This window comes from Gavia stellata, chromosome 9 (assembly GCF_030936135.1).
Source record: "Gavia stellata isolate bGavSte3 chromosome 9, bGavSte3.hap2, whole genome shotgun sequence".
Lineage (NCBI taxonomy): Eukaryota > Metazoa > Chordata > Aves > Gaviiformes > Gaviidae > Gavia > Gavia stellata.
Window position 1 is genome coordinate 20,405,070 of NC_082602.1, and position 24,562 is coordinate 20,429,631.

Consider the following 24,562-nt stretch of genomic DNA (forward strand, 5'->3'; position numbering starts at 1 on the left):
CGGTAATGGACAACTAATTTTCTACCAACACCAACAGAGTCTTAAGTCTTTATAGTTGCCCTCTGGATGGCAAAACTAATTCCAAAGGCTGCTATCTCCTTGTCACAGTCCCAAAATACTTTCCTAACAATTAACATGTTATTACACAGAACAGGCAAATTGTCCATGGCAATTTAACAGCAGGTTTGCAGTGCTGGCTGGCTGTTTCTCCAAACTGTAAGCCAAGATTTAAATGACTTACCCGGGACATGTTAAGCAAGGTTTTGAAATGCCTTAGAAATCAAAGTAGTCTAACAAAGCATGTAATGTAACACTTGTGTGTGCTGCCTTGACATCTCTTCAAAGCAATTCCTGAGTGGTCCCTGGAGTCCAAGTGGAATAGCGACAGGGAGGAGTCATACTGCAGTCAGTAGGAATCTATTGCTTGAAGGTTCTGAAGGACTTCCAGCACAACTTCATAACAGAATAAATACTCGTCCTGTACACAGAGACACCAACGTGGAACACCCGGTTACATTCAACATAAATTCTAGACAAAGAAGAATGGACTGGCTGAAGTGCTGTTTATAACATCAGCATCATTATAAAATGGATACTAAACCTTAGATATTTAAGGGCATTCTTGTTCTTTTTGCTCCATCACTTGTAAAAGTTCAGGAACACTTTCTTTTTCAATGCAGTACCTGTAAGCATGTGCTCAAGTCTCGTTTAGGTCAATGAAGGTTATCTATTTGCTTGATTTTAATCACATTCTCAATCATTATCCTGAAGAAAAATATATCAAAGCATGTGCTAAAGTATTTGCCTACAGGAAGAACTTATCCTAGCCTTGTCTTGCTTTTCTTCCCACCACCTGTTTGCTCTAAATTGAGTTAGCTGCATCCTGTCTTTTCCTGTGTGAAACCTCTTTTCAGGGGTAGGTTTAACTCAGCAGTAGAAGGGTTTACTGAGGTGATGATAACTCAGCAATAGCAAGTATTCAACTGACGGCCGCAATTTTGCAGGTAGAGTTTATGGTATCTCACCAGTTTTGTTGTTGATCCCAGCTTTTTTTTTTTTTTTTTTTTGCTTTAAAAAAAAAAAAAGGCGGGGCTGGTATTGGTACTGTATTGGTGCTTTGCTTTTATTTCCATTAGTTAGTAAGGGACAGACCTTACATATTTAAATCTAGACACCACTTGTCTGGAAGGCTGTTATTTTCCTCAAATGAGGGCTAAAATTGTGCTTTAAGCCCCAGATTTACCAAAGCATGTGTATATGTACCACTAATTGAGGCTTTTAAAAATCATAATCTACTTCAATATTGAGAACTTACCTTAGTTTGGATCATGCCAAAACGCTGATCTCTCAAATCTCTCACTATCTGCTTGATGTTGAACTATCAGAAGAGAACAGTTTTTATTTTGTTGACATGTAAGTTATAAAGAAAGTTTTAAGCATGTTCAGATGGGGAAGCTGTGACTCAGTTCTTTTACAAATAGTATACTTCTAGTTATTAGTCTGTTGTTTAAAACAACAAAAGCTGGGTTTATTCCATTTTGTTAGGATGAATTCTACCAGGAATTATTCTGGTCTAAGATACCCGCACATGTTGTTGATATCCATACCAGTTTGTAATACTTAACGATGATCTGTTTGATACTTACACATAGACCTTTTTCTATATAGCTGAGCAGAACATCAACACACAGCAAAACTCCACTTCTTCCAATGCCAGTGCTGCAGTGAGCAACAATAGGTCCAGTACTGTGAGCTTTTCTCATGTAACAAATAAATTTTACAAGCTGCTCAGCCAGTTTGGGAGTATTGTTCTCTGGCCAAGTGGTAAACTGCAAATGACTTACAATGCGCTTCTCTACTGTCTGGAAGAGAAAGATCAGAAATGTTAAAAATGATCAGTCCTAAGACTGATTTTCAAGGAATTCCACTGACAGATTTTCCTTCAGCCTCATTCTTAGTCAATTCTTTGTCTACCTTACAATTCTTTAGCTTTTCATACTTGACCCTATTACAGTTTCTTTTAGGTTTTCAGAAATGCACTCAGAAGACACAGGTCTAGGAAATTTACTTCATATAATTTTGGTGAGACACTGAAGTTGCCCCAAAAGGATGTCATTATCTTATTTTCTGGTTAGAAAGGAAAAACAAAAACATTTGTTAAATTAGAACATTTCAGTACTGTTTACTAAAATTGTTTTTGTAACTGAATTAAGCTGTACAAATGGAAGAATAGTAATATGATAGCCACAATGGTAAATGTAAATGCTATTCTGGCTATCAGATATAAAAGAACAATTTGTGATTAGATTCCCTAACGTACAAACCAAATCAACTAAAAAAATGCTTACAAGAGTAATCATGATGTAGATAAAATAAAGAGTATTATTAATTGAATGGTCCTGGGACGGTACTTCTTGTTCCCAGCTTCCAAAACACATTAATCTGAATGCAAAAGAACTGTCTGGATTTTTACCATCAGAAGAATTTCAATGCATATCTGGATTTCTGCTGAAGTAAACCTGTGGCTTTCTGTAGTAATTTGATACTGGTCCAAGACAAACATAGCAAACATAACATGTTCATTTAAATAATCAAACCATCTTCCCATCTTAATAATCTTTTGGAAAGACTCATACCAAAAGCTTCACAGTCAGTGACATAAGGTGAATTGTATTTTCTTCATATAGAGAAATTGTTTTCTTGATGGAAAAAGACACCAAGTTAGTCTGGCACAAGTACGAATCTTTTAATAATTCCATTAATTAATATGCCCTGCAGAAATTTTTGCAAAGCTTTACTTAATATTGAGACAAGAGTAATGGACTTATAGTTGTCCCAATTTCCATGTTCTTACACCTGAATTCTGTATTTGTTAGGTTTCTAAAAATTTGCTGCTAGATTTGTAGTTTCATGTGTATTCATGTCTTTTCATGAATGAAAGAAGTATAATTTGTTCTAAATTCTGTGATGGAATCCCCTCTTTCCTTCCAGCCACCTTTACAGAATATGAACCCACTCCGGCAGCCCTTGCTGAGAACAGTAAGCAATTCTGCAAAACACTGAACACACCAGCTCTGTGAATATTAAAGGACTAATCTTTTTACATTCTTGTCCAAATGTATGTAATGTTGGATCCATTGCTTGTGCAATGAGCAAAGAGGAGGCATCTCATTAACCCTAATTCATGCCTGTTATTCAGATTTATATATTCCTAAAAAATACTGACCAAATATTACAGAAGAAGCGAACAATAATACTAGTATTTACTCATGTAATATATCTAATCAATTTCATCAAATATGAAAGTATTAAGTATACTCAACTTACCTGCTTGTTGATAATTTCTATTGTTCTAATTATGAAGTATTCCAGAATCTGGTAATTGTCTAGCCTGAGATGGAAATTAGCCAGGTCTATAGAGTCATGGGGAGGTTCAGGCCAGTATCGATGACATTTGACTTGCCCTAGCTCCACTTCTCTTGTCATCATGGCAATCACATCTGATTCATTCTCCCAGACCATTTGCCAGAAATCAGCCATAGTGGATGGCAGAGGCCCTTGGGTTATAATATAGAAATGTTCCTCTTCTCCAACTTTCATTCTAATGTAACTTGCGTTAATGTAGTCATTCTTTTCTCCCAGAGGAACTCGTGTCTTATCATCTGTACAGAAAGAAAAAGTTGCTATTTCAGCTGTAGATCTGAAACAGAGTTCTACCATCTCTAGCACTCAGGAGATGGGGAACCTCAGCCTCTAGCAGCAAAGTATGCCTCTGGATTTTAGAATACATTTGGCTAGTAGCACTAATATTAATTACTGCTAATAGGAATTCCCACAGATAAATTGTATGGTTCACTGCAGCTTTATTTCTCTTAAGATAATTGCGTAACACTCTGACAAGCCTTCTAATTGCCATAGAATTGTTTGGCGGTAATTCAAAACAGTGTATCCAACACTGCTTTTAATGTATGGCATGGGAACATTGTCACGGGATATTGGTGTTATAAAACAGGAAACTTCTGAGAATGTATACTGTATCACTAATATAGAGAGGTAACTAACTGTGCTACAAATTTTGCATGTGTTGTCCTGCCGCTGCATTTTAGAAATACATCCAGGGTCCAGAAAGTGTTCTCCTGTCATGATACCTCTCAGGAATCATTGGGCAGTACATTGTTTTTTGGAAATCCTTGTTAACAGCAGTCATTCAGCTCTTGGACTCAAATCTTCCTTCTAAAATGACTTCTCATCAGCGATGAAACTTGTGTCTGACTCAGATCAGAGCTAAGTGGCTGAAAGCTCTGGTTGGATATTATGCTTTCAATGTACTTCTGAAAGAATCTTTTCCTTTCCAAAAGCTGCATAACTCCATGATTTCCACTGTACTTTTCAGAATTCCACTGTGTCACAAGCAGAAGATGTAGCTGTACATTTCAGTAGATTTAAAGAACTGCTATTATAGTTCAAGTTGCACTTGCCCACAGAAATGTAGTCGATCAATATCTCTGAGAAAGAGGGAAGGAAACACCAAGAGAGCTGGCCTCCTACCAGACCAAGTCCTGCCTTGTGGAAGATGATACTTCAGAAAATTACATATTGTGCAATGCAGACATCCTTACATGAACTCTAACTCTTTTGGAAAAATCTCAACACATTTCATTATTAGTGGAGCTCTCTGTGACTAAGGACGTGGTGGGATTTTCCTGCTACACCTCAGTGTTATAGGTGATTTTCTGTTTTCCGATGTCTTTGTTCACTGAATTGTTATTCTCATTACTGTGCATACGTACATGGAAGAACATCTTGGTATCTGTTTTTATCCTGGTTTTCTGGTGCTTTGCCAGTTCTGCAGTCATCTATTGGTTTCACACGTTCTAAAGCCTAAATCAAAGAGAAATAGTCAATCCATGTTGTTCACATCCTTTATAGACAACCTTTACAGAGTCAGTGTGAGCAAACTTTACTGCTATATGTCACCCAAGACTGGCAAATAGAATTCTTACAGAAGAGAATCAGTATGTCCTTCTCTAAACTTCTAGGCAAGGAATTCAAATGGCTTTGTATTTTCTTCAGCCTACACAAAATTTCTGGGGTTTTCAAGTGAGATTTCCAACTCGCATCCTCCGCCCCTGTCATTACAGATCCCTGTTGTATATTGCTGTAAAATAGATGTTTGGAATAGTGTCTTGGCCAAATGTCAGCATTCATAACTGATAACATATTGACTGAAGAAAGAACTATCGCACTGTTAACAGGTAGCGGATGTCAGTGAATACTTTTCAGTGACAGAGAAAGTGAGGGATATAGGGAACAGCATCAATGATATTAAGTGCAAATCATATGGTTGTTAAGTACTTCATAGCAGATTTAGGGGAACAGAATGCAGTGTAGCTAGAAGCATGAACGTGCAAGTTAATTTCATTTACAGTTTTGAGTTACCTTCACTTTTCTTTATTCTTTTACCTCTTTGGTATGCATTGCACAATGCTCAGCCATCACATTATGCCACTATACAGTGTATATGGACTAAAATACATGTGACAGTTCTTTAACAACTTCATCAGTTACTGCAGCTTTTACTCAAGTAAAATTTGCATTGGCTTTGGTAACCAGTGCTATCCCTATTAGATCTTTATGTTTTCTGAGCAGATGCATGACTCAGCTCATATGCTATGCCTATATCAGTAACAGAATGGAATGAGTGGAAAGTCAGAGATATAAAGGCACGTGGAAGAAACTGGTAATGTTGTAATGACTATGGAAAAGTGGTAGCAACCTATTTCACTGGTGATGAGTACATCCTTTAAAGGAAATTCCAGCACTGTGTTGAAGAGTTATGAAATAATCTGTTCTTTGGGAATTTGCTGATAACCGAATACTCTGTCTATATCCTGAAACAAGAGATTTTATATGCTTTCTTAATTTTACACTTTTTCATTATTTATATGCCATCAGATGTAATTATGCGAGGTATGTTACTTTTTCTTTTTAATTTCACAAAGTTCCTGACCTTAATAGCATCTTGTGGCAATGAGTTCCATGGATCACTGCAGCATTGTGTGAAACATTTTCCTTTCATCAACTAAGTGTTTCAACACCAGTGAATCCCTAGCAGCAAAGATTTCTTGCTTTAATGCAGCCTCTAGAATAGTTCTTTGGCAGATGTTCAACAGAGCTGAGGGGGTAATAGGAAGAAGTCAGTCTAGGAAAAAGTGATTCATACTCTACTTTTGTGTATTATTTTTTTTTTTTTTCATTCCATGTGGGCAGTATCTTTGGACAGGGAACAGTGTAAGCCTGACCTGCATGGAAAGAGAGAGATCCAAATACTGTAGCATCACCCAAACAGCAGAGTAGAAGCCCCATTCTAGCTGGAATAATTCTCTGAGAAGTGGAGTCAGTAAAGATATACAAATGGATCTCCTATACAGTACACAGAAGGCTGCTAAAAGTCATGTTCTTAGCTCTGCTAAACATTCAGATCTTAAAAAGGAATCACACTTTACCATAAACTCCTTTAACACCTCTTGATTCTCAATCCACAACTGAAGGCCTCGAATAAGACCTGTGATGCCAGCCCTTGGACCCACTCCAGTCAGTGATGGTTTAAAGTTAATTAACTGAGTCAGTTCATCTCCAGAAGCAAAGGTTCTACCTATATATCAACAAAAAAACAAAGGAGTTTTTAACGATTATTATTCATAGTGCAAAGTCTTGGCTTTAAAAACTAGGGGGCTGCAGTACTTTTGATGCTTATATTGTCGAAGTGAAATATGAAAAAATATTTTTGGCTTACTTATGTCCACAGCAGAAAGAAGAATAAGTCAGCACCATGGATACAACCAGCACCACATTTCATGTAATTTGGAAGCAGATCCAACTATTGCAACTTACTGCCTCATACAGTTTCTAAATACAGTCTGTTCTAAATAAACTGTTCTTGCAGAATTGTAATCTTTAACACTAGTTTATATTGGTGTAGGAGACTCTGGCCACATCTTCACATGGAATCATCTTCATGTTTCCAACAGTTCCCTGAAAATTAGTATTGCCACACCCCACTCCTAGGAATAATCACTGCAAGTTCTTCCTCCCCGAAGTAAGAAAATATCTTCTGTTCTTTTCATCTTACCTTACACTCCCCTTCAAGAACAAGATGTGAAGTTTCTTTGAGGCACCAAAATCAGGATTCAGTTTTACTAATTAGCTCATCTTGAAGTATTATGTTCTGATCCAAAACTTGACAGATTAAGAAGATGGATAAACATTTATATCTCCAGAAATATCACTACTCTACTGCAGCAATTGAAAAACTTTTGTTATCATGTAGAGTAAAAACAGTAGCTTGTTTGGTGAAAAATAGCGGTTTGAGGCAGAGGAATTATGGAATTTGTCCTTTTAGTCATAGGCTACTGTCAGCAAAGAATAACATGCCAGCTGTCTCAAAGAAAACCTGATGGTCTGTTTCACAGGTTTGTTGTAGGCTGAAGACAAGGAGCAATGCTCTGTTTTCCTCTTGTAAGATGTCATTGCTATTCTTAACTAATCTCCGTTACATAAGTGTTGCGCTTGCTATGCTTTTGTTTTGGGCTACAACTTGCACCCACCTTGCCTGAGCTTCTAAGACACTTTCTGGTCACTGTCTGTTCTCTAACCCTCGCAGATGTGAGGGTGTTTCTATGAATGAGTTGAGTGCCAGTAAAGAGAGATCCCCCACTCCAGACAGAGTGGGCTGTTTCCCATACACCTCTCTTTTCTTCCAGATCAAGTGGAATAAAAACCCCAAACTTTGAGCAGGTAGTAGAGGATAGATTGGTTATCATTTTCTGTTTGCTAGAGAGCAAAGCTTGGTAGCATGAAGGAGATAACTGGGATTTACTTCTGATAAAAGCCATCAGCAATTCATTGCTTCTACAGAGCAAGAAGAAGCAGGGAGAGACCTGTATTTCAGAGAATCTATGGGATACTGTGGGATACTGCAGCATTCTCAGTAGGATCCCTTCACAAATTATTCTTGTTTGGGGTAGAAGCAGCTTGATTTCCTACAGGAACAACTAAGCAGATTCCTTCTGTAAACTGCCTTCTGATATCAGAGGGGCTTTAGCACCTGAGCTGTGAAAGTGCTTCAGTATGTGTTTAAGCACATCAGTTCTAGAGGTTTTAATGAAGTTATTATATGAAATGAAATCTGGTGATTCTGAGAATAAAGTCTTGAGATAGAATTTGACCCTTTCATTCTACATTTTTGTATAAGCGTGTCCTTTTTTTTATTTTGAGGAGTTGTATGGGAACAGTAAGGGAGAAAGGAGAGTGATTTCAAAAACCTATTGCATGTGGTGATAACAAGCACATTTTGTAGTATGTTTTTGGAATTTGTTCCATTAATTCTCAAAGCCTTCTTTGTCATTGCCTTTCATATATGAAAAAGGCCTTCTACTACATCCAGTCAGTAGGATAATCCATTTGCTTTTATTTTATTCATTTTGGGACAAACTAAGAATTACAGTTTTTTACTTATGCACTGGGAAGCTCTCACAAATTTGCTTCTGAACCAAATTGCAATGTTCATTTTTTTTGTTCAGCCACTGAGCCAATGTGTCATTTCTTTGCATTACCCAATAGTGCATGATTTGAACAAATGTCATGATGCTGCTTGAATTAATTCAACAACTTTCTTTTCCTCCTGTTTGCTCAGTTTGTACACCTTATTGAGTATAAGCAATGTATTCAGAGATTTTTCGTTTGGGGAAGGACATGATACATTACAATAAAAAAAAAAAAAAAAAAAAAATCCCAACCGAAACTGAAAAGACACAAAAAAACCCCACAAAAAACCCCATAAAAAGTTGCTCATCCTTTTGAAACTGGAGTTCCAAAGCAGAGGTGCTCAAAGCAGTGGCAAGTGGGTGATGGCCAGCAGAGCTGCCTTTCCGGGGTTCAGTTAACTGATTAAGTCATTCAGACTCATGATCCTTCCTTCTAGCAGTTCTCTGAAAGAGTTAGAGAGACCCTGATGTAGGCTGCCTTCTTATGGATGTTGCAAAGGTTTGATGGCCTTCATATGTACCAATGGTAAAAATTGTGTCCTGAGTGCCCTGGTCTTAGAGACACAAAGAGCAAATTCTTAGCTTGTATACAAGGGATTAGTGTTGTTTTCACTGTACATATACAGAGGAACTGGCCTATAATGTTAAAGAAGCAAGAGAAGTTTTTGCATGGTTACTTCTAGGTAGAACGGAAATCCTGTGGGGCATATCATCATTTTCATTGTTCCAACTGTCTGACTCAGACTGCTGACTCTGTCTTCTGCAGCCTTCACATTCTGCGTATTTCGGTGACCTGTAAAACAGCATCAGTTGAATGGTCCTATGGAAGCAGCAGAAGCTTTGATAATCTGAACCATACAAAGGTTTTGGTTTTAATCTATTTTTGGTCACTTATAACTCTCTTGAGCAACTATTTTCAAGAATTAGTGTGAACTCTGAAGAACGAAAGTTCAAGGAGTAACAGCAGCATTTTATCTGAGTAATGTTTGCAAATATAGCTAGTGAAAAACAGTGTTATTTGTATGTTGTATTTGATTTTTTCAAAGACATAAGAACATACTTTGTATAAAAAGCTGCCCAAAAATGACTGAAAGTAAGGTTTGTCACAGTTATAGACAATTTTTCATGTATGACATTTTTTAGTTGTTAGGCAATCATAGCTAAATAGGCTTTGCTTGTTACTGTTTCCTAAAGTATTTAGAACATTTTAGAGCATTTAAATATGTTTTAGGTAGAAGATATGCATTCAATCCAGAATATAACTATAATGTGTGCAGAGTGGGTCAAATATTCCTCTCCTGGCTAACTCCGATACCCTCAGACCTAACATTTAACTATGTTAGTAGGCTTAAGTGTACCACAGTCTTACATTATCATATCCTATGTATGATCATAATACATAATGTTAGAAATAGTAAAGGTATGCTTAAGAGGGAGAATAAGATAATAAGTAGCAGCTTTGGAAATATCAGTAACTATTGCAGGCTGTGCATGTTCAAGTTACACAAAGCTTTTGGAAGTAGAAAATAGAAATACCAGAAAATACCGGTAGTAAAAAGATTCATATTAGAGGACAGGGGCCAGAAAACCATTCTATTTGCAAAACAACCAGTAAAGATACTTGTCATCCCTGCACATGATAAGATAACTTTGTATTAGCCATAGATGCATTTATGCATCTTGCACACAGAGCAAGATCGTAATACTCACACCTGATTACCTGGTATATCACAAGATGATGTTATATTAGCAATGAGATAATAGCAAGTGGCACTGAGCCTATGTTCACATGGATGTTCTCACTTGCAGATGCTCTCAAAGCTTCTTTCAAACTTTATCTCTGCAAGCAGGTAAGTTAGGGAAGATTTTCATCCCTAATTGATTGGCCAAGTACTGTTCTTACAAAATTTTAAGTTTTAAATGTAAACATTTAGTCCTGTTTTCCGTTTATGTGGGTTATAAGTGATAAAGAAAATAATCACATTTCATATATTCTGCATCATCATAATAGACAAAACTGCCCACGTCTCATCAACACTCCATTATTGTTTGATTTCCCATTGTACTGTAGAGTTAAAATTTGAAGTAAAATTCTTCTCTTCTTGTACTATGTACTTTCTTTGGAGTAACATCCTCAAATTCTCTTGATTCCCTGATGTCCGGAGTTCAACATCTGTATCACTACAGCCATAGTAGGGTCCAGCCCAGGCTACAAGACCTGCTTGGAACACTTAGTAAAACCCACAGGGACTCTGCCCACACCAATGTGATAGTGCTACCCCTGTTCCCTCTCCTCCTCAGCTAGAAAGGCTAAAGCCAGCTTAGGTATATCTGCATGAGCTGTTACACCTAAAAGCTTCTGTTTCGTTTGTTTTAGTAGTTGTGTGGAAGCCGTTTAGCAACTCTTACTGCAGATGGAGCTGCATTCCAATAGAAGTGTATTTCTATCATTTGGGACACATGAGTGCATTTGCATACCATATTAGGAGAGCTCTGGAAATAGAAGAATATATTATCCATACCACTTATTTTAATAGTTTTACTGCATTTGAAAGACTTACCTGTCTGAAATGTTACTGATGATATCCTTACAGGCTTGTCGAGCCAGCTGACCTTGCAGAAGGGAATTGTGTGTACTTTCTGGGTCCTGCAGGTTTAAAATAAGAAAAAGCTGTGAAAAATCAGTACACAGAAACATCAAGAATATAGTTACTCTCATCAACATTCTTTCTTATATCTGACAAAAATGTGTCCTTCGTTCAAGAAGGAAAGGGAAAATAGAAGAGTTTCGACTTTCAGAAGAAAGCATGTAACTTTGATTCAGCATTGCAGTATCTACTAGGAGTAAAAAGCCAAATCAGCTGTATTTGTGAGTTTCATAACCATACAGTCTTCAGACATCTCTACAACTTAGCAAGCGTGACTAAACTTTAAAAAGGTTCATGTTAGTTATATCTTCTCTGATCTCATAAAGAAAATGCAATCACAGGAATCATGAGTCACACTCTTCACCTCCCAGCTCTTGGCAGTGTCTGAGAGAGTGCAGCTGCTCTGCTGAAGAAGCACTCAACCAACAGAGAAGGCAGACCCTTGATCACCCTTCCATATGCAGTAGAAGCAATAGTATTGGTGGCTGGTTTTCCGTCCTAGAGAATGATAACTGGGTCCTGCATTTAAATAATTATGCAGGACATCTGCCATTCGTATGTGGAAGTGGCTCCTTCTCAGTTGTAACACTTGATAATTATTTAAATTTTAGTTCAGAGCGGTGTTTCTTCTTCTTTCCCTGCTTAATATTCCAGATGCACTCAGAAACTACCCTGGCATGTTACACAGTATAAACTACTGAATGCCCCACAGAATCTTAACTGTAGCTGCCACTTATACCTTATTTTCTTACCTTTGTGCTTGTATTTCCCCATTACAATAGGCGAATTCATGGCTGCCTATTTAACCATGAATTCATTTACCCGGTTTCTGCACCTACTGACTACACTGATTGGAGAACGCTATATGGATTTTTGCTTTCTATTTGCCAAGGAAAGGTATTTTACTACTGCTTTTTTGCATCTGTTTTTTTCAGTAGCTTGTCACTTTCAAAGTCTACGTCTTTGGAGTAGATGGCAGCTATGCTCTGCAAAATAGAGCATAAACAGTTCCTATTCATAGGAGGTGGCTAAAGGCAGGCTGGAAATAATGAAGAAGAGGGAGTTAATGGAACCAATTTAACAAAAAATATTAGCATGTGCTTAAAGTTAGGCATGTGTTGTGCTGAACTAGATAGACTTAACCACATGCTTAAAACTAAATTTGTGCCTTAATACTTTGCTAACTCAGGGATCTAATAAGGAACCTGTAACCTTAGTACTATCCCTACTCCCCATTGATATTATTTCTTGGGTGTACTTCTTTGTCAGATCATGGACAAGACCTTGTTTTGATATTACATTTCACCAATCTCGAACAGTTTAGTTCCAACACCCGTTCCAACAGTGTACTTAAAAGTTCCTCAAACAAATTCTTCTTGAAGTTTTTCTCAGCTTATTCACGTCAAGGGTTTCTTCCATTTTTCTTTTCCTACTTTGATTATATTGGTTGAGGCAGGGTTTCTTTTTTTTTTTTTTCTGGAGTATAAGAAGACCTATATTTCTCACATGTTTTGAGGAGAGGTTTTACAGTTGTAAACTTAGAAATAATAGAAGCTGTAAAACTTGATGTGGAATGTCTTGCAGGACTTACTAAGATTCAAAAACATAACCATGTTTGAAGAAGTTTGGGTACCTTGGAGTTATGAATATTAATGCAAGACAGTTGAATAGAAATCTTTTAAAGTATAATGTTTTAAAATACTGAAAGAATGGTAAAATTAATAAATCATTCATTCCAATATTATAAAGCACCAGAACTAGACTTGCATATGCAACCTTCCTTCCCGCTGCCCTTTTAGCATATATATATTATACTAATCATATGCTCTTGTCTCAGTGGAATCCCTTGACTCATTCAAATGTTAGCAGTTCCAGTCATTGCAGCACACTTCCCTCACATTAATAATTTTTCATTAAGAAGGTGTGGTTCTTGCCTGCATTGCAGCAAACCCATTTTGTAAACAAATATACATAAATGTACATTGCTTGATAACTTCTAGAAGCCTGATTCAGGTTTTACCTTGGTGCACATCTGGTTGGATTCTTCTTCTTCCTTGAAAGTGAAAACAGGCTGACCTCTCCGGCTTCCCTCAGCACTGTCTGAATACCAAAAAACAAAATCAAAGTAAAATGTGTATAAAGCATGAAAATATAGATCCACTTCTGCTGTGCCATCCACATCAGAGGACTTTGATCTTGGAAGAGGCACTGAGATACACTGCCAGAAACTGTCATGGAGTATTTCTTTCATGGATGCTCTCAGAGGGTTAGTACAGCACAAATGCCATATATCACCACTGAAGAAGCCAGCATAATTCAGGTTGCCAGAAGATACACTGAAGTAGACCCCTGTATCAATAGCAGTTATAAAAAACTTGAAACAGAATTTAAATCTGCCCTCCCTAACCCAGCCCATTCCTTTGCAGTGCTAAGGAACAAATACCATAGATTAACTTTGATGACAATGCTTCTATAATACCATTGGGTTTTGCTGGTCCAGGAAAACAGTTTAAACTTTCCAGCAACTGTGTAATTCACCAATGTCATGTGAGATGTAAATAAACATCCCCACAGTTCCTTAAATTTGCAGAGATGGAGAAAAGGCTAGTCTCACTGAAATGAATGGGAGTATTTCCACAGCCGTTAATAGGGCAAGAGCTTCAATCAGAGTTTTTGTAACAAGCTGTCCTTCCATTTTTTTTCCATCATTAACTCCCAAAATTAAACTAGAATAGAGATGAGGCAGTGAACATCCTCCTTTGAGGCCAGTGCTGAGCATAGTTTTCTCATCTTTATGGAAAAGCTTTGCTCTTGAAACACACAGGGTAGCTTCCAGTAAGTGAAGGAGTGTCCAGTGCTTATGACACAGGCTAGGAGTTCAAGAGGATTAGCTTCAGTCCAATAGATACTGAAAAAATTGAGGTCCTTGAACCCTAGAGGCAGCTGCTGCCTAACAGCAGAACTGCCTAAAATACCTATGCAGGTAAGTTTGCATCAGCGAAGCTGACTAGATACATAAATGTTTGCTGTAAAATACATCCAAAACCCACAGTCAGCTCTGCATCTCTCCATAGTCAGATGGGGAGAAAGCAAATAGCAATGTCAGTGGCTTCTTGCCTGAGAAGATTTGAAAAAAACCCTCCAATTTGTAACCAGCAGGCCAGAAGGTATATTAAGGAGGAATTCTGTATTCTTCCCATTGAGGTTTCTCCACATTATAGGAAACATTTCAGTGTTCAAAGAAATAGAAAGTTGAGGAATATAAACCCATAATCTATTGTTAACAGTATATCTTTGCTTCCTCTCCCAGTGTTAATTAGTATTTAAATTTTGAGTATTCAGTAGAGCAGAGCCTGCAGCACAAATTTCTTCTATTAGAGTTAGTCAGCTCTCTTAAGTACTGCCCTATGCAGGTGGGTGTGCTCTCAAGTTAGTAGCAATTAACCTGGGAGCAGAGGCTTCTGGATTTGAATATGAACAAGCTCAGAAGAGAGAGGAGCTGTCTACCAGGCAGAACGGGTGGTGTAGTGCTTCCAAGAGATAAGGTAGGAGTGTTGGGATGTGAAATTTGTGGGAAATGTATTTTAGCAGCTGGGTCAGTAATTGGCTGTGATTCCATCAGTGAGTTTTGTAAAATTAGCACAGACCAGGAACCTTCTTGACTTAAAAACACAAAAGGAGTTAAAGCATCTTTGAGAGTCTTGCAGCTTTGTTTCCACTGTTCCTAGACTTAAAAATCCCCCTTGGGTATTCTTTCCCTGTGGTCCTATGTCTTGAGTAGCTTGGCCAATGCTGCAGATCAGGGTGAAAAATGTGTTTGTATCTACCGCTATGAGTCATGAGTAACTGTAAAGTTAGTAATATTGAATTGTTTTGCTAATAGGAAAGCTGAATTCAGACAACACATAATCCCACTTTTATTGTGTACTGAGTGGATGTGGCTGCTTACCAGGCTCTGCTTTTGTGTTTGGGGGGGAAAGTATGCTGTTGCTCTGATTGCCTGAATAAGCCCAATGCAAAGCCATGCTTCGGCAGACAGTGAGTTGAACAGTGCCCTGAGCCTTGCGCAGCAAATCTATAACTGTTTGGCGTGGCAGGCCAGACACCAAAGTCTCATTCACCTGAAAAATACAATGATATGTACTTTCAGATTCCTGTAACAGAAAGCTTTTTGTAATCATGTATCCCAGCACTGAGCAATCTTTATATAATTTCTTTGCACTTCATGTGTCCTCATCCCCTCCCATTTTAGTAACTTGCTTGATCATCTCCTCTCTACTTCTTTATACCATGATTGCCAGCAGCACACCACGAAAGTATAGTCTGCATCTCTTCTGAGACCTTAAGAGGGCATTGTTTTCCCCCACTCTTCAGACAGAAGATGGAGGAGAGATGGAAGTGAATGAAAAATAGAAAAGCAAACAAAAATATTGAAACTCATGGAGGAGTTTAAATTGGGGTTTGAAAAAAAAAAAAAGGATTTATGTTAAAAGGTGGCTGAGATAGAGTTTTTGAATCTTTAAAATCTTACTAATTCCCCTGCTTTTTGCTTGTCTTGATAATACCTAACTGGCACCAATGATAGGTTCCTCCCAGTATCCTCCTGGTTAGCTGTTATATGCATGCTTGGTCAGTTAACTCTCGTTGCCCTGATTTTTTTCATGTGTAATCCTCACTGCTCACAGTTACGCTATGGAGTCGTTGCACTTTGCTGCTTGCTCTGCTATTCTGGGTCTGCTTCTCTGCTGGAGTGCCTAACAGCCACCTTCCAGCTGTAGTGAGGCCCAGACTCCCAGGAAGCTGAACTCTAGGCAAGGGGTGCGTGCGTGTGTGAGGAGCAGAACAGTCCTCTGACTCCCAGGAGCTGGGGGACACCATCTTCTACATGTTACTGTGCCAAGCAACCTCAGATTTCCAATCTGCACAATCTTTATACTGAACAGAATGCTCCTTATAGAGTAACTAGAAAAAATGTAGCCCAAAGCAATGAAGAAAAAGCATTACCTTAAGTAGGATGTCACCGACTTGAAGCCTCCCATCTTGATCTGCAATGCTGTCTGGGCTGATGGCTTTTATTAGGATAGCCCTGCCATTTCTTCCACCTACCAGTGCAAATCCTAGGCTTCCATTTTCTGCTTTTTCCAGCTCAATCTTAATTATGAAGTCCTACAATAGAAAAGGATGCAGTCTAAAGTGGAGTTTATTCAGGGCTGTGTTTTGTTTGCATTTTTAATATCAAAGAATACCCTTATGCTTCACAGTCATCACTGGCTGATGTAGATTATGGGATATATTCTTCTCTTGAATAGGTGTATAGAACGTCCAGTGATTAACATACCACTGCATGTATGTATCAGAAAGAAAAAAGTACAGTCCCAATGTGGGTAATTTGAATTCCAAGTAACATTATTTTCCACATGTTTGCACAAATGGAAGTGATGTCTGCACTTGTAAGAATTTTGAAGCATTGTTGTATGTTGAGCATGGAAATCAGTTCTTTTTTCAAAGAACACACCTGTATATTTTAGGAATTCATCATTTCGAAATGGCATTGCTCTTGCCAAATTCATACAGTTATGATTTATGTCACCGCTGCGTAATACTCCAAAGGTTTGGAAGAATTTTACCCTCTTTTCAAATGCCCTATCTGACAATTTCAGAATGAAACATATTAATCTCAGGTTTCAAAGATCGTTGAGGAAAATGCTTCACAATTACAATTACTCTTATTTTCCCCAGAATCCCATGCTGTGACATTCTGTATCTTTTTCTTGTGCTACTTTCTTTCTAACCTAAGGATTAATCTTGTAAACTCTTAGGAGTACTATGAAGACCTGATGGAGGGGCTACATCTTATGAGTCGTGCTTATATAACCAAGTGGTAAAATAGTGATATTATACATTGAAAAACAGCAATAGAAGAGTCTGACCCCAGGAATTTCTCAGTACGTTCTAGTCCATGAATGCTAAAGCAATTCAACACTTCACAGGACACTCTCCAAATGCATTATATTCACATTTTCAAGGAAACTGGAGAGGAAGCAAATACATTAAATACCACTATTGAAAAGAATCTCACTCCATATAGCTCACTTCACTTGATGGACTGTCTCACACTTGATAAAATTGTCACTTACCTTACATTCTGGAGAATCGGGAGTGTTTTGCTGAGCACCACAGTTTGTTTCCTCCAAATGTTTCTCTATGAAAAAGCAGCAACAGTTTTTACACAGTTGTAAAACACTGGTAAAATGTTCTGTAGTATAACACTCAAAATCATATATTCAGAGACATAACAAAACATTATATATATTTGACATGTAGAATACAAAAAAAATTCCTGTGGACTTATGTGGGCTTGCACTCCTGAACTGTGAACTGAGCCTTCTGTGCATTATCCCTGTAGACTTTTTACCTCCCAGTGAGCAGGTTCCAAAACAAGCTTTAAAAGCTGCATGTTACAGGGTCAGAAACACCAGAAGGACAACAGGTAACGTATAAATGTTCTCTGAAACTCTGACAGAGGCAATTCTGTTTATGAAGAATTCACAGGTGCTGCCAGTACCACCTACAGAATTATTTTCTTTCAAAGAGAGCACAAAATTTTACAAACCCTAATTCAAAAGTACAGTCTCTTACCATGTTGATGCAGCAGATGCTGTTCTTGGGAATTCAGGTTTTCATTTGAGAAAGAAATACTGGCTTTCTCTGTCTCCGCAGGTGGCCCTAAAAGCACACATGTAGGTTTGTTCTGACAGGCCTCCTGCTAACCTTCATATACACAAGGGCATGTAAATTCTGTGCTTAGATTATTAAACAAAGCATCAGTATCCAATATTGATACTGTATGAGGCAATTTGAGACACTACTGTATGATCAAGTTTGCCAGTTTGCACAATGATATAAACAACTCTGTCATGAATTGCAGATATACTGCATCTCAGTCATTGCTATTTATAAAATTGTAACAACAATCAGAGATCAGACTGAGTCATTCTAGACATGTGGCAATGATCAAGCAGAGGAAGAAGGTGTGTGTTAGTGTCTGCTGCAGAGATGGAATGTAAGAAGACAATGTGCATTTCTTGACACTCCCACCTCTACCCACCCACCCCCAGTTTTGGGGTTTTGTTTTATCATATCTTGGTGATTTAGTTGTCTTCCACAAAGTACTCTTAATGTATGAATTACAGAAAATGATGAGTGTTCTGTTGTTAAAAAAAATACCCAAAAACCCCCAAACAACAAAACCCCTCCCTGTTGCATTTGCAATTTTAGTATGCATTTTTGCAACTAAAAGAGTCTATAAAATGAAGGCTTGCTTCCATAATAGCAAATTATTATAGATTTACCTATAAATCTATCAGAGATGATAGCAAACAGAACACCAAATACTATAAATTTTTTTAAAGTGCCTTATAAAAGGGGAGAATCTTGTTTTACGAGAGGCAGATAACTGTACCATTGTAGAGTTCATAAATATGATCACGTAAAATTCCCACTTAATAACCACAAATTAAAAAAATAGAAACTGACTATGCAAAATGCAATAAACAATTTTTTTACGAAGAACTATACATTTTATTTCTATCTTTAAAGAGCTACCAATATTTCTTCAGACCCTTAGAAAGGCCATAACAGAAATACTGAATGCCAAGTTACGATCTGTTAATAACTTTCTAAATGCAATTAATCAATACCCTATGCTTATTTACAAAGTCAGAAGCAAGTTTTGAACTAAAACCCGAAAATATTAACCTTACTTACTATTTTCCTGCTCTATAGGAACCACTGGATTGCCATTTCTGGGGGCAGAAAAAGTGAAATATGTGAGCCATTAAGAGCTGCATGCTTTGTAAAGCACATATGAAAAATATTTTTAGAAAGTCAGTTGCCTAAATTGTAGTTGTACTTGTACTTCTATGATTTTATTAATGGTGCTTTCCTAAAGAGCATTTATATCAGTATATAAAATATTTGACTGTATTTAACAACAGTGAAACATTTTATTTAAATGGGTTGGGAAAAGAAAGAACATGTTAAACCATCTGTCCCAATACAGAAGTGCTGTGTGGTACATTTTGAATTCAGCTTCGGTTCCCCCTCTATAAAGTGGGAATGATCTTTTGTAATTTCCTTTACTCTAGTTCTCTTTGTCTCCCTTAGACTGTAAATTCTTACAATCAGGGTGTGTTGCCTACTAACTGATTGTACAGCAAGAATTATAACGAGGCTGCAGTTTCTTCATCTGCTAGCCCTGTGCAAGTTAATAAAACATTGATAAAAGTTTGAACTACATTAAGACAGCTGTGACAAACACACTATTGCTTAGGTCTGGTTATGTAACTTAGTCATTCACGTACTTTTGGGTTACTATTTGACTGTTCCTCTGAGATCTTTGGAAGCTATTTCTATATCAGTCCAGGACTTCTGCTGATGCTCTGTCAGACTGCAGAGCACAATAAATCTAAAGCACCGCCGAGAACTGATGAGGGAAATTCTTAACTTGCTGCAGATTAAATGCTGCATTTTTTAACACCTTTCTAAAATATTTGGCTGTTGGAAGTACCTCAGAGTTTCCCATCAGAGGTAGTTTATTGCCTGTAGTTGTGAATCTGATAATGTATGGAGAAGGTTGGCACGAGTGGTAGAAATATAAAGATTTTCCCCGGAGAACAGGATAGCTGAAAATGGTGGCTAGCCTCACAGTTAAAAAGATTCACATTTGTCTTTGGATGATGAAGTTTGAAGAGTTCTCATTTGTGTTGTATGAGTCTACTTGTATTCACTGTGTTAATTGTAATTACAAAGAGTTACGATAGCTTATGGATGTTATGTATCAGGTTGCAACGTTCAGGCCTTTGAGGTAAAGCATTTTTCTTGTAGTTTGTCTTATTTTATTGTTTGACTTGTTGATGTAAAATTTAGAAACCTGCTTTAATATTAGGATTGAGATTGAGTATGCTCAGATTTACCTTGTCAGCTCAGATTTACCTTGTGGCTTTGATTTGGACATTCTGGGTGGCAGCTTCACACACTCTCACTGCATCATCCAGGCTAATGCCCTCAGTCCACAGTCCGCAGATGTAAACAATCTGATCTCGTGGCTGCAAACTGCCTTCCACACTGGCAGGAGAGCCAGGCACTATCTCTAGCACATAAATACCTTGTAACTTGCTTCCAGCTCCTCCTGTCAGCTTCAAGCCTAGAATAATGCAGAGAAAGCATCTTTTGTGGCAGCATGTTTTGAATTTCAGTGTCAGTGACATACAGCCTAATGGAATAGATGTGGGTCACTGAAAGGTAGGCCAAACAAATCACCAACATCATAAACAATAGTCTTGCCCCAGTGAGACGGGGTGTAAGAGCTGGACTGGGAGAGTGAAATGCAATTAAATATTGGAAAATGTATGGGAAAAACTTAACTGGTGTTGTCCATCTCTACGTTTCAGCTATTCCATAGTGCTTTATTTCACCTGATGTTGAACATTCATTTGAATAAGACACTTAGCTGCATAGCAGTAACTCCTTCACTAACAGAGTGCTTAAGTGCCTTGCAATCTTTAGAGTGACATAGGGAACGGAGGCATATGACAACTAAGGAGATACATATACAGTGCAAAACAGAATTGTGCAATGATACTCAAGCAATCTCCAAACAAGCTGGTTTCTGAGCTCGAAACAGGGTGCTGTACCTGAGCAAATATAGATACACTGTTTCCTGGGTCTACAGGTTTATCTGTGTGCAGTACCCGCCACATTCTGCAGAAATATCAAGATAGTCACGATGTGGAGATTTCTTTTATCACTTGTATTGCACAATGTAGATAAAGCCTTGTGTCTGTGGTGAATCAAGGATTGGAGTGGAGGTTTTTTGAATAGCAAACTATTGCCCTAACCAGTGGCTCATCCTTCTTAAACTTTGCCTTTTTTTCTTTTATTTTTATTTCCCTCCAAATAGATCTTTATGTATTTCAGCAGGTAGTAGACATTATTATCTAACTACCAACAACTTCTGTATATCAGTAACATAAAAATATGAGACTGGACATCTGCCAGAAACTTCAGCTGACAGGGTGACAACACAAAGATAATTTTTCCAACTATCTTCATTGGTCTAATAAGGAGATATTAGTCTTCCCTTTAAGGTCTTGCCCAAACTAAGGCTCTTCCTTCCTTGGTCATGGGTGATGGAGGAGAGCATAAAGGTGTCAAGGTCACTCAGGATCATATCAACCCAAGACCACAGTTGCTTATGATTATCTTACAATTGCTGTAATCCCTGTCCAAAATAGTATGCATAGTATTTACTACACACCTAGCTGTCCGTTGGCGCCTTTTGTGAGAGTAATTTCAGGAATCTCATCTGGCCTAATAGAGGGACGTGGATCACTGTCAGCACGACCAACCACAAGATGCAGATCAGGAGGAGAGCTTTGCAGTAAAGTCAGGGCTTCATTGCATGGTAAAGATGTGACATCAATTCCATTCACCTAAATGACAAACCAGTAAAATGATGTCATAGATCTCATTGACCATCATGTACTTCTCCCTCCACTCTGAAATTTTGCATATGAACTTAAATTAGTTTTCACTTCCGTGTTACTGCTTTGCTGTGGTATTTAATGTCAGTGAATGCAACAGTTAAGATTGCAGTAAGATTTCTTTTTTGAACTTTCATTTTTCTGAATGCAGAGTTTTCATAAAAATAGCTCTTTTTTTCTTGAAATGCAGGGTCTTGTAGCAAAAAACAGAGAAGACAGCCTAGTGCAAGAAACGGAAGATGAACCAGGCTGAAAATAGGCTTTATTTCATACATTACAAGGACATAACTCCTACATCCTTTGTATGTCACCTATCTTATTACATTAATTCACTTTATGCCATTTAATTGGGAAGGCATTTAATGTCTCAGTTGTCTTGCATTGCTGCTAGATGATTCATGTTATTTGCCTGGTCATACAATCTATTCAGTCCTACTGAATTTGTCTTACCGAAGTCAGCAGAATTACATTTATTATAGGATCCATTTGCACTTGCATGCCTAAATATGTGATAAACTGTATGCTATGGAAGGAAGAATACTGATGCTAAATGACATTGATCTGCAAATATACTCTCCTCTGTATAAACTCAAAGGATTACTGTACCATAATGATTCTGTCTCCCCTTCTTAGTCTTCCATCAGACAGGGCAGGCTCATTCAAGATTTCATCAACATACAGGCAGTTGTCCACTTTGTTAAGAACTACAGAGAATCCATAACCGTTGTTCTCTGACTTTGTCAAAGTCACGAAGATCTCCACTTCCTATTAAAATAAGCACAAGATATGTTTGATGTAGGCTTTTCTGTTGCTTCATTAACATCTTCCATTATGTTTTATATGCAGATAGGAATCAGATCCTCAGATAGTATAAATAAGTGCATACATAAGGGTTTCTCTGATCTGTCACTGCCTTATTCCAGAATTAATTTTACTTCTTTTTACCTAGTGGAGCTTCATGGTGATTGATTGATTTGGCCTAATAAGGCAGAGAATCCCATCGGGGACTGGAGTTTTGGCATTTGAAATGTATAAAGAAAGGCTCGGAGTCCTCTGAGCTGACAAGCATTGCAATAGTAGGGTGCAGAGATTATTGTTGTTATTGTTATTGCTGTTCCACCAAAGGAAATGGCTGGACCTAAATTTTGTCCTTGGTGCTCTCAAATTAGTAGAAAATCAGAGCTCGTTAGTGTCAGTAGGAATGCAAGATGTTCAGCATTTGACAGGAGTGAGCCCTATATTTTGAATAGTAATTAGCACAAGGATTATACTTTCTTTATCAGAACATTACAGTAGTATCACTGAAAAAAAGTGATTTTCCACATGGGTTTAAAACATGACAGAAAAAACCCAAGTAGCTGACTCCAATTAATCTTAGAGGCTACTAGAGGGCTGTTAGGCCTTTGTACACTGGGAATAATACTGCAGAATGCTGGAAAGTTGAAGAAATAGTTTGATGGCAAGAGCAAGGAGGTGGCCTTAAGGCAAATGGTAAAGAATTCTGGAGAGTTGGGCATAGAGGAAGGTCTGCTTTACTTGAAGATTGTGGACATTCAGGAAAGTAAAAAAAGCCATGCAGAAATAGCATAGATAATGAGTTAAAATTAACATTTAAGAATGCAACATTCTTAGTCGTTTCTTTTCCCTTGTCATATTCTACCTGTTAATAATCTGGTGCCTATCACATACCGTAGTGCAATCTTCCTTCTCTTCCTTCTCTTCCTCTAGCTCCTCCAAGTCTTCCCATTCATTGTCACTGTCATGTGTCTCTCTAGCAGGCAGGGATGACGAGAAAGGACCACAAACATGTGGTTGTGGGGTCGCCATGGTTGTGGAGAGTGTCTCGGAGCTTCCTCCCCGTGAAAGCGAGGTCACAGATGTTGAGCTGATAGTGAGATACTCTTCATCAATAGGGGTTAGAGAGAGAGTTTCAGGCATACATTTTGTGTTTGATAGGTCATCATCACTCTTATTTAATATGTGGCTGGAAAATAAAAAGATTGCAGTGCTGGGGTTTTCCTCCATATGCTTTATTAGATGGCCACAGAAAAGTCTACTTCTTACGTACGACCTTATTTTAATTTTAACTGAAGTACTAGTTGTGGTATTAAATTGCTGTCTCGGTCCTCCAGTGCTACTATAAAAAGAAATAAGTAATCAGTATTTTGCAAAGCTAGTTAAAAGACTAAAAAGCTTTCAGAATTTGAAAACAGCCTTTGCAAAATCTTGTAGTCTTTTTTTTTCCTTTTTTTTTTTTTAAGGCATTAATTAGTACTTCGGTTGCTTCTTGAAAAGAATAATTGGACAATTCCTAGACTATTAATTATTTCATCTGCCATAAACAACTTAACTTATCTGGTAAGCAGTATGCGCATTACAGTACTGCTACAATTTTCATATTTGCAGAATGCCAGCCACATTCCGGGCTCCTACAGGTCTTTCCTTGGTAACTAGAGCATGGATCAGAAATTTGAAATATAAAATGATTCCTGTCTTTCCATAAAAAATACAAGTCCTGACTTATCTTTGTAAGCCTGCTTTTATTTTCATGCTTGCCTTGAAGCATAAGAGTTGTCCTATGGAAATCAATGGATTTGTTCAATTACTTGAATTAAAATTATTATTTATTTAATTCCACTATATTGGAGACACAGTATTCGGCACTTTTAATGTTCAAGCCCAGACTGTAATCGTATATGTTGTGTTTAATATTGTTTTGGCTGTTGTCATTGATGAACTCTAATAGACTACTATAGCATTGTCTCCCATTAAATTTACCATTAAAGCTAATAGAAATGCTTGAAACTTTTTTTTTTTAAAGTGG

At 37.6% G+C, this 24,562-nt stretch overlaps 2 protein-coding genes across 2 annotated transcripts in view; both read right to left on the bottom strand.

The window, feature by feature from the left end:
* Positions 1–406: 406 nt before the first annotated feature.
* PTPN20 (protein tyrosine phosphatase non-receptor type 20) lies at positions 407–23,565 on the bottom strand. The gene is made up of 17 exons (XM_059821330.1): positions 23,428–23,565; positions 22,345–22,503; positions 21,513–21,687; positions 20,189–20,399; positions 18,962–18,999; positions 17,332–17,396; positions 16,199–16,360; positions 15,144–15,315; positions 13,215–13,294; positions 11,108–11,193; positions 9,224–9,339; positions 6,507–6,655; positions 4,791–4,881; positions 3,328–3,662; positions 1,647–1,862; positions 1,316–1,378; positions 407–478 (listed from the first exon to the last, which is right to left on the bottom strand). Exons 1-17 carry the CDS (start codon positions 23,563–23,565, stop codon positions 407–409), a joined length of 2,328 nt encoding a protein of 775 aa, XP_059677313.1.
* A 547-nt stretch (positions 23,566–24,112) lies between these two features.
* FRMPD2 (FERM and PDZ domain containing 2) overlaps positions 24,113–24,562 on the bottom strand; it is a 41,674-nt gene continuing 41,224 nt past the window's right edge. The window contains exon 29 of the mRNA XM_059821332.1: positions 24,113–24,308. Within this exon, the coding sequence (XP_059677315.1) occupies positions 24,113–24,308 (196 nt within the window). The remainder of the gene's footprint in view (positions 24,309–24,562) is intronic.